We start from the raw sequence: 9,959 nt of genomic DNA on the forward strand, positions 1-9,959 counted from the left end.
CTGTGGGCACATTCCCGCCTTCCCAGCCTACCTGTGAGTGGGTGCCTGGCACCAGTAACTCCAATTACAGAGGGGAAAGGGGACAAGAGCTCAGTCTGGGTCCTGGAAAAGGACCCGTGGGCAGCCTGGCAAGACAAGTGCCTGGCCAGCGTGGAGGCGGAGGGGGCACAGAGAGTCCCAGCCCAGCTCAGACCACTGGGATGTCCTCTCCATGGCAGGCCAAGGACCAGGAGCCCCAGGGAAGGAAGGGCAAGGAGATGTGTACTCTCTTCCAGCACAAGGGAAGGCCTTGTTGGAAATGCCCACGAAGGATGGGTTTGGAAGGCCAACCACGTCTACCAGTACCAGAAGAAAGAAGATTTGAGGTCTAGCATGGCCTCACTGGCCCAGGAGCCAGCAGCCCTAAGGTAGCCCTGTTAGCTGGCACAAGACAGCGCTGTAGACAACCAGGGCTGCATTGGTCTCCTCAGTAGACACAACCACTAGTCTTGGGTGCTGTGGACTATCCTGGGTGCCATCTGGACTGCCTTGGGTGCCACAGATGGTCCTGTGTGCCATAGAAGTTCTTGGGTGCCCTGTCTTGGGTGTCATGGACTGTCCTGGGCGCCATGGGTTGTCCTGGGTGCCATGGACTGTCCTGGGTACCACAGATGCTCTTGGGTGCCATGGACTATCATGAGTGCCATGAACTGTCTTGGGTGCCACGGATGGTCCTGTGTGCTATGGATGCTCTTTGATGCCATGGAAAGTCCCGGGTGCCACAGATGGCCCTGGGTGCCACAGACAGTCCTGAGTATCACGGGCAGTGCTGGGTGCCCCAAATGCTTTTGGGTGTCACGGATGGTCCTGGGTGCCATGGACTGCCCTGGGTGCTCAGCTCCCTCTTGCTGCCACCAACCCCCTCACCCGTTTCACTGTGCCCTCACCCAGAGCTCAGCACCCCGCAATGCCCCATGCTTGTCCAGTCCAGCCAGAGGCACCACAGCCACCAGGGATGCTCTTCACCCCTCCTGGCCACACTCATCCCTTCAAGCAAAGTGGTACCAAGCCAGAATTAGGGTGAGAAGACATGAGAAGCCACAGAATCATAGGATCGTTTAGGTTGGAAAAGACCTCCAGGATCACCAAGCCCAACCGTCCCCCTAACCCTGCCATCCCACCACTAAACCCTGGTCCTAAGCATACAAATGCCTCCAGGCCTGGTGCACCAGCTAGACACAAGGCTAAGCTTTGCACGTGAGCACTCAACCCCCGCTGCCAGCCCCCCCATTGCCCTCAGTCCTAAAACACGGTGTGCATGGGAACCCCCCCAATTCTCCTTCCCGCACACCAAAAGCCCCTCGGCAGCTCGCTGGGACCTGCTGCCCGGCAGGGCTGTCCAGGAGACACCGGGGTGGCTGCTTTTGCACCCAAAGAGCAGCAAGAAGAGGGCTCGGTCAGGCACGAGCCTCCCACAGCTGCTGGTGAGAAGCAGAAGTGGAAGCAGCAGCTCTTCCTGCAGCCATCGGCTTTCCCCCCTGCTCCACCGCGGGGCTGCCTGGCACCAGGAGGGACCTGAACCTCACCCGAGCTGGGTCCTGCACCACGGCATCGAGCCGAGGCTGTTTCTGGCACAAACACGGGGGTGGGCCGTGGAAAAAGGAGCTTTTTCAGCCCAAACTGCCGCATCAGCCGCAGCCGGCAGGAAGCCAGGCTGGGCCACCCCTTCCCCTGCGGGCAGGATTGCCAGGGCAGGGCGGCCGGGACGCTACTGCTGCTGGTGGGACCACGCCAGGGACACCCAGTGTCACTTCCCCAGCCCCAGCCCCAACGCTTACTGGTTCCTCTCCAGCACCAGGACGAGCTCTCTGCCCTCGGCCATCACCGCCACCTTTGCCTGGGCAGGCGCCGGCACCTACGGAGGAAGCAAAGGAAGGACGGGGTTAGAAATGACAGAGCCCAGGATGTGCCAGCCGGGTGCCTGTCCATCCTGCTGCCTGCCTGTATTATTGTAGGACCTACTACTCTGTTAGCGACACAGAGGGCGGCAAGGTGCAATGGATTTTGAGCACCAGCACTATTTGGGAAAGCAGAAGCTGCTTTTCCCACTGCAAAAACGCAGCAGGAGCCGTGAGAGCAGGCATGCCCCAGGGCGGGGGCGGGTGTGAGGGGGGGCCAGGAGGTCCCTGAGCATCCCCAGCCACTCTGCAGGGGACATCCCACGCCGACCCCCACCACCTCTCCCCTCCCAAAAGCTCAGTCCCTTGATTCCAGCTGGCCCTGGGCCGTGGGGCACCCCGCGCCATTCCCACCGGACACTGCCTCCTCTGCCCATCCCTGTCCCCAGCAGCTCCCTCTGCTCCCCACCTCAGGGCACATCCCAGCCTCTCCTCCATGGATCTGCTCCACCTACTCCGTCCCCTGCCCGTGGAAGGTGAGACGTAAACCCTCCTGCTTGATTTCCCACACAGAGCAGCAAATAAAGGAGGATTCACGCCAGGATCCACCCCGCAAGAGCCGGGGTGAGAAAGCAAATCCCAACTCCGCTGGCAGCTCTCCCAGAAAACGGCAGCGAGAGAGAGAACCGATACGGGATACAGGATCAGGAGCACTGCTCCGAGCATCCCGAACGGAGCCTGTGTGTGCTCTGTCCCACCGCGGCTCCATCCCGAGCCAGATCCCACGGAGGCTGGTCCCTGGGTGGGTGGGCACCCGTGTGCACCCCTGCGGGGTACGGAAATAACCAGCAACAGCCCAGGCACCGGATAACAGCACCATTAAAAACACGGCAGGGCAGCGAGAGGAAACAATTTGACTCAGCTTCCCCAGGATGCCGGCGGTTTTGCTCACTCCCTCGCTTCGAAGGGCGTTTGAATGGGAACCCTGCGCAGGGATCCGCAGCAGCACGGGACGGGACGGGCAGCAGCCCCCAAGTGCCGCCCTCGTCCGATGTCCCCACAGCCCTTCCCCAGCTCCAGCGCTGGGGACGTTTCAAGCATCGCCCCATCTCTGATCATGGCCCGGCCGGCGTGGCTGGCTCTGTCTCCCTCGCTTGGTCCCTCTCCATCCATGAAGGATGCAGGGAGCCCGGCGGGCTGCCAGCCCTTGGCCCCGCGCGGCTGCAAAACCCCGTGATGCAAAAAGCAGCCGAAGCCAGAGCCTTGTGGGGAAATGCTCCTTCCTCTCCCCTCTCCCTCCGGAGCTGGGAAAACCTTGCCAGCCCTCAGCCCCGTGCTCGGGATCTGCCGCGGGGCCCCGGCACCTTGGCCGCGAGCTGGCGAGGTTTTCCCAGCTCCGGAGGGAGAGGGGAGAGGAAGGAGCTTTTCCCCACAAGGCTCTGGCTTCGGCTGCTCTTTGCACCACGGGGTTTTGCAGCCGCTCACCGGGAATGCAGCAGGGTGGGGGTAAAGTTGGGTGAATCCCAGCTTGGGCTAAAACAGAGGCCAAATCCTGCTGTCCCCTCTCATCCCTATAGAGATGCTTTGCTCCTCAAGCACCCTGGTCCCCACCCCGCGTCCTGGACACTGGGGGTGCTGGGGGACCTCCAGCCAGGCAGCCCCAGGGCCACCCTCCTGGGGACCCTCATGCTTTTAAGGGGCAGCATCACAGAGCAAAGCGTTTCAGGGTGCAGGGCAGCTGGGTACCAGCACTGCTGTGCCCCAGCACGTGGCGTTTGTGCTCCCGGGATGGGTGTTCCTGCAGGCCACCCCAAACTGAGGCATGGAGGGACCCCAGGAAGCTGCTCAAATCGGCCACTGAGATGCTTCTGGCCCCAAGGAGACCCACGGGTCTGAGCCCTTACGGCCCCATTTCCTGAGGATGGGGAGGTGCTGGTCACCCCAGCCCGCGGCAGCACAGGGACACGGTGATGGAGTGGGGCTGGCTGAGCCTGCCCCCTGCCTCCAACACCGTCTTCCCAGCTCCAAAAAAGGAGACCAGACACAGCACTTAAAAAAAAACCAAACCAAAAAACCAACGGCAAAACAACCTCCGAGTCCAAGACCCTGCTGCTTCCCGGCGAGCCCCTTTGGCGCGGCCACGGCATGACCATGGCATGACCATGGCATGACCACGGCATGGCCACGCACGGCCACGGTCCCCGCTCCCAGCAAGGGGCCCTGTGCGATGCAGGGAGGAAGAAGCTGGGGCAGAAGGCTCCCGTCCTTCGGCGGTGGTGGGAATGGGCTGTATTTTTAGAACATGATCTTATACAAACATCACTCCCCGGCCAAACATGGTCTGTGCATTTTTCTTGCCATTTCCCTTCTTTCCCCCCACCTCGCCCTCCCTTTTTTCAAGCCCATTTCTCCCCATCTCCCATCTCCCACACACCCTCTCCCCGCAGCCCATCTCCTCCGCCTCCTCCTCCTCCTCCCCCCCCCCCTCCTTCTCGGTTTTGAATTCCCCAGCAATTACTCCCTGCCTTGACTTAAGGCCCTTTACTGGCAAAATGCTCTTTCCCAGCTGCTGTCTTAAAGGGACACGTGTGTGTGCAGGGTTATCCCGGCGTTCCCAGATTCCCGTGCACACACCATCCCATCTTCCAGGCTGCCAAAGTCTAGAAAAACTGCTGCTCACGGGATCTGTCCCCAACCCCTGTGAGGTGGTACATGGCCAGCTCCCCCCTTCCCCATGCCTCAGTTTCCCCTGAGAGCACGTGGAGAGGTAGTGGGGAGCAAGGGACTGATCCTGGTTTTAGCTGGGATGGGCTGAAACCAGCCTGGCCCCTGGAGAAATAAACAGCAAATGAGTAAGCCGAGGGAGATGGAGGGTGCAAGCACCACCCCTGCCAGGCAGGAGTCAAATAATCCAACTCGAAGGCCAGGGAAGGTGATTGCATTAATTAACACTGATAATTTTGCCTCCAGCAAAACTGGCAGGCAGCTGGCTCCCCAAGAGTGGCCAACCAAAAGGTTGTGCACCAGGAATGAGCAGGGATCAGCATCACCCCAGGCTCCAGCACCTTCCCGGGCTCCGGCACCATCCCAGGCCCCAGCACCTTCCTGGGCCCCAGCATCATCCCAGGCTCCAGCATCATCCCGGGCCCCAGCACCTTCCCGGGCTCCAGCACCTTCTCAGGCTCCAGCATCCTACTGGGCTCCAGCATCATCCCAGGCTCCAGCACCTTCCCGGGCTCCAGCATCCTCCTGGGCTCCAGAATCTTCCCGGGCTCCAGCACCTTCTCCCCTCATCCAAATGCCACCACCTCCTTCCACCAGTGGCCACAAAAAGGATGCACCGGTCCTTGCCACAGGCTGCAGGAACCACCTTCCCTTGGCCCTGGCTGGATGTGGAGGTGGTGGCCCTTCTCCAGGACATCCCAGCAAGGCCAGTCCCACCAGGGGCTGGGCTGGGAGAGGTGAAGAGCAGCTGGGACGAATCTGCCCTGGCCAGAGCCCAGCCCACAAGCAGCCCAGAAGACCCACTGGGCCGAGTTGGAGTCTTATTTTTCTTTTTCAGTCCGCTGATCAGAAAAACCGCAGCGATGTTTGCAGAGGAGCTGAGGCCAAGGGGTTGGTGTTGCTCTTCGAGGGGAAAGATGATCTTTGTTTCCCCGCGGCTCCTGGCCACCTTCCTCACCCAGGCTCCCTCCTCCGCCCTTGCTGGAAGCTCCCGCTGCCCTGCAGGAGAGCGGCTTGCCCAGGAGCAGGCTCAGTGAGCACTGAGCTCCTTGGGAAATCACTAGTTAAGCCAAAATCCAAAAGCCACATTCAAATCTCAGCCCGGTCATCTGCTCGGGCAGGTCCCACAAGCCCTGGTTTCCTAAGTAAGCGCATGCAAGCCTGGATGTAAGGAGGAAGAGGGGGCTCGGAGTTACCAGGAGATGCTCCGTAGAGGATTCGGTGATGGGTTTTGCAGCTGGAGCATCGTGGCTGAGCCAGGTCCTCCCCAGGCAGCTGGATCCCAGCAGCAGAGCTGGGGTTTGAAGAGCACAGCTTGGGGACGGTATCACCTTGTCCTAAACGCACACCGGGATCGGGATCCGAGACCTCAAGGACAAGCCCCTCGCTCCAGCTGCTCGCTGAAAAAACATCCTGGGGGCAGCCAGCTCCAGGGGAGTCTCGGGGACCAGGGTAATCCAGGCCCTGGAGGCAGAGGCAGGATTTTGGTGGAAGTTTTCGAAGCAAACTTGGCTGAGGGACCACATCAGGGTTCGCTCAGTCCTGCCACAGACTGCCAAGGGAAAAGGGCTTCCTTGCAGGAAACAGCTTGCAGGGGTGAACGTCCTTGGCACCTGCAGCTCGCCCCAACCCGCCGGCGGTGCTCCCCTCCCTTCCTGCTGCCGGAGCAGGGCTGTGACCCCACAGGGATGCGATGCTCCCCGGGGAGGGGCCCGCGCCGCAGGGCCGGGGGAGGGATGGGGCATCACACCCTGACGGCAGGGATGCTCCAAGCCTTCATCAGCGAGGATGAAGGGGACGCCCATGTCCCACCCCCCGGACAGGCAGACAGGGGCTGCTCCAGGGACCCAGCAGAGGATCCCGTGGTGTGAGGGGTAGTGGTGGGTGGAGGGAAGCTCCATCGGTGCCAAGGTGTGGTCCCGTACAGCGATGGGGTGTGGGGAGAGATCCAGAGCGGGGCTGAGGGGCTGCTCTGCCTGGGGACTCCTCGATCCTCGTGATTTATAGAATCCCGGAATCACAGAATGGTTTGGGGTGGAAGGAACCTTTGAAGATCATCTACACTAAGCCCCTGCCACGGCCAGGGACACCCTCCTCTAGACCAGGTTGCTCAGAGCCCCGTCCAACCTTGAACTTTTCCAGGGATGGGGCCTCCACAACTTCTCTGGGTACCCTGTTCCACGCCCTCAGCACCCTCATCATAAAACATTTCTTCCTTATGTCCAGTCCAAACCTACCCTCTTTCGGTTTTGCAGTGAGAAACCATGCGTGGGGAAAAGCAATTACGAAGGGAAAGCGATGAGCCAGGGAAGACCAGAGGCTGCACAACAGGGCAGGAGGGTCCCCAGGGTTGGACAGGGGACTCCCCGTGCCTCAAGGCTGGATACTGGTGGGACACCTGGGCCAGGATGCTGGGCACAGCCTCCATAGGGGGGGGAGGAGGGGGAAGAGGATGCCGGAGGTGGCAGCAGCAGGGCAGGATCCCACCCCAAGCTGGTGGCGACGAGGGAGCTGTTTGCAATCAGGGTCCCCACGACCTCCTCCCTGGCCTCTCCAAAATTGCTACCATGTGTGCTGGGAGCCGTGGAGCCCGCAGGGAGCTCAGCCCCAACAATAGGAGAGAGGAGGGTGCAAGGGGGGGAGGCAGGGTCCGGCCCGCCCAGCGCCATGCCAGCCCGCACACGACGGGACCGCAGGGCCACCACCGCCATCCTCTTCCTCTTTCCACCAGTTCGACCTCGCTCCTCCAGGAGGAGGGAAAGGAGATGTGGCCATGTCCCCTGGGCCACCCCACAGCATCCCACCCGCTGCACAGAGGAGCAGCCCCCGGGGAAGGGATGAAGGAGCCTTGGGGCGGTCACCACGCTCAAACCCATCGTTTCGTGCCCTCAGGGTCCCCACGACCTCCTCCCTGGCCTCTCCAAAATTGCTACCATGTGTGCTGGGAGCCGTGGAGCCCGCAGGGAGCTCAGCCCCAACAATAGGAGAGAGGAGGGTGCAAGGGGGGGAGGCAGGGTCCGGCCCGCCCAGCGCCATGCCAGCCCGCACACGACGGGACCGCAGGGCCACCACCGCCATCCTCTTCCTCTTTCCACCAGTTCGACCTCGCTCCTCCAGGAGGAGGGAAAGGAGATGTGGCCATGTCCCCTGGGCCACCCCACAGCATCCCACCCGCTGCACAGAGGAGCAGCCCCCGGGGAAGGGATGAAGGAGCCTTGGGGCGGTCACCACGCTCAAACCCATCGTTTCGTGCCCTCAGATGTTGTCTCCTCGCAGGCTCCCGCCCCGAAACCCAGCCAAGCCCAGACAAACAGAGCGGGCTGGCGGCCATCACACAGCCGTATTTATTTCCAGGATCTTTGCTGGAGGGCAGGAGGAGACGGGATGGGGATGGGGCGGACTAAATTGACCCTAAAAATATGCACGTCAGCAGTACCAGGGCAAAAAGGGACGGTCTGGGGCTCTGTCCGTAAGCGGGGAGCCTGCTTGCCCCTACCCCATCCTTTGTCTGGTTGCCACCATCACCGAGCCATAGAATCGTCTAGGTTGGAAAAGACCTTTGAGATCAGCGAGTCCAACCGTCCTTCCCCCACGAAGCCTCCCCGCTCCCGGCTGCGACCACCCGCCCTCTCCTCTCCTTCCCCCCGCTCCAAGGAACAGGAGCCTCCTTGTTTTGGGCTGGCTGGAGCCAGCAGAGGCAGAGCAGATGCCAGGAAACACGCCAGGACCTGCCCAGCCACCCCGACCCCGGCCGGTGGCCGTCCCAGGCCCACCAGCCCCGGGCTCCCCCGGTGACTCCCAAAACACCCCCTGCGCCTGTGATTTGGGCCCACCCAGCACAGCTTCGGGCAGCGGGGTGTTAGTGAGAGTATAAATAAACCTCCCGCCGCCCGAAATAAACCTCCCGTCTCGAGTGCCATCCAACCTAAATATAGAGCGATCCGGGGCTAGGAGGGGAGGGGACATTTCTGCAGGCTGACCGCAGCACCCCCAACGCGATGGGCTGTTTCAGAGAAACACGATTCCCAGCAGCCAGCATCAATGGGAGCGACGTTCCCAATTCCTCCAGGAAAAGGCCGGGTCCAGCCGCTCGGAGGAAGCAGGGAAGCACAAAGCCCCTCTCTGCTTTTGCTGCTGGGAAGCAGGGCTCACCCCCGCCCTCAGCATCTCCTGCCTAGAGCATGGAGGTCTCACTTGGAGGCATCTCAGGTGGCTTCAGAGCTGCCACCCTCAGCCCCTGCTGCAGGGAGGTGCCACCAGAGGAGGAGGTCACTTCCCAGCACGGACTCTTCTCAGCAGCGAATCTGCTCAGCCCCAAAGCACGACGGTTTCCTGCAGCCACCCCTCTTGGTGCTTGTTTTGCTGGGAAGCGATTTGATCTGCCCCGAAGGAGACCAGAGCCCCTGAGACCCTCCCAGCTGCTGGGTACAAGGACCAGCTGCTGCAGCCGATGGGGAGCAGCGGAGCTGGCTGACCCCAGAGCCCGGCAAGGCGCCAAACCCAGGCGAGGGTCACCACAAGCATCTCAGAAAGTGGATTTGGAGACAGCAGGGGGGGTGGGGAGGGTGCGACAGCCAGCAGAGCAGCCCTGGGAAGAGAAGTCCTCTCCTCCCCGCAGCCCATGCCCAGCTTCCCCGCGGTCTTCCCAAGGACATCACTTTTGACTCCTTCAGCGCTTTCCCTTTAGCTCATACTGCTGGCCAGGCTATCCTGGCCAAACCATCAGTCCGACAAATTACCTCCACCTCCCCTCTCCAAGCTGCCCGGCTCCCTTCTGCTCACCCATAGCTCTTGGCCATCGTCCTACTGCCCAATAGTTAAGACCACATTTAATTAACTCGCTGTTGCACCCGCTGCTTTCCCTGTTCGCCCCCTGAACAGGGTGATGGGTCCTATAAACCCGACCTTCTGCAAACTCGCCATCTCCATCCCAGCCCCACCACAAAGACCTCTGAGTGCAGGACCCGGCTGCGCGGTGCAGGGGAGAGGAACCCTCTCTGCCCTTACCTTTTCATCCAGGCTGATGGCTCGTCTGGTACGGCCCCCGAGGAGCCAGTGTGGGGTGACCCGCTCTCCGTGGGACGGTGGCCCTGGGAAAGAGAAGACCTGGTGAACATGTGGGCAGACCTTGCAAGCCCCCGAGAGCGGGAGCAACTCCGCAGCCACATCAGGAGAGAAATGGTGGGACAGGTAACGGGCGATGGGACGAGGGGCACCGGCCTCAAGTTGTGCCAGGGCAGGGTGAGGTTGGCCATGGGGAACAATTCCTTCCCCTTGGGGCTGTCAGGCACTGGAAGGGGCTGCCCAGGGAAGGGGTCGAGTCCCCAGCCCTGGGGGGATTTAACAGCCGGGCAGAGG

At 61.6% G+C, this 9,959-nt stretch overlaps 1 protein-coding gene across 1 annotated transcript in view; it reads right to left on the reverse strand.

Annotated features, from left to right (window-relative positions):
* Positions 1–9,959, reverse strand: part of ADAM33 (ADAM metallopeptidase domain 33) — a 47,655-nt gene that overhangs the window by 25,744 nt on the left and 11,952 nt on the right. The window contains 2 exon segments of the mRNA XM_035895062.1: positions 1,818–1,894; positions 9,609–9,707. Coding sequence (XP_035750955.1) covers positions 1,818–1,894; positions 9,609–9,707 — 176 coding nt within the window.

Source organism: Egretta garzetta, unplaced genomic scaffold, assembly GCF_000687185.1.
Source record: "Egretta garzetta isolate BGI_Z169 unplaced genomic scaffold, ASM68718v1 scaffold265, whole genome shotgun sequence".
In the NCBI taxonomy this organism is placed as follows: domain Eukaryota; kingdom Metazoa; phylum Chordata; class Aves; order Pelecaniformes; family Ardeidae; genus Egretta; species Egretta garzetta.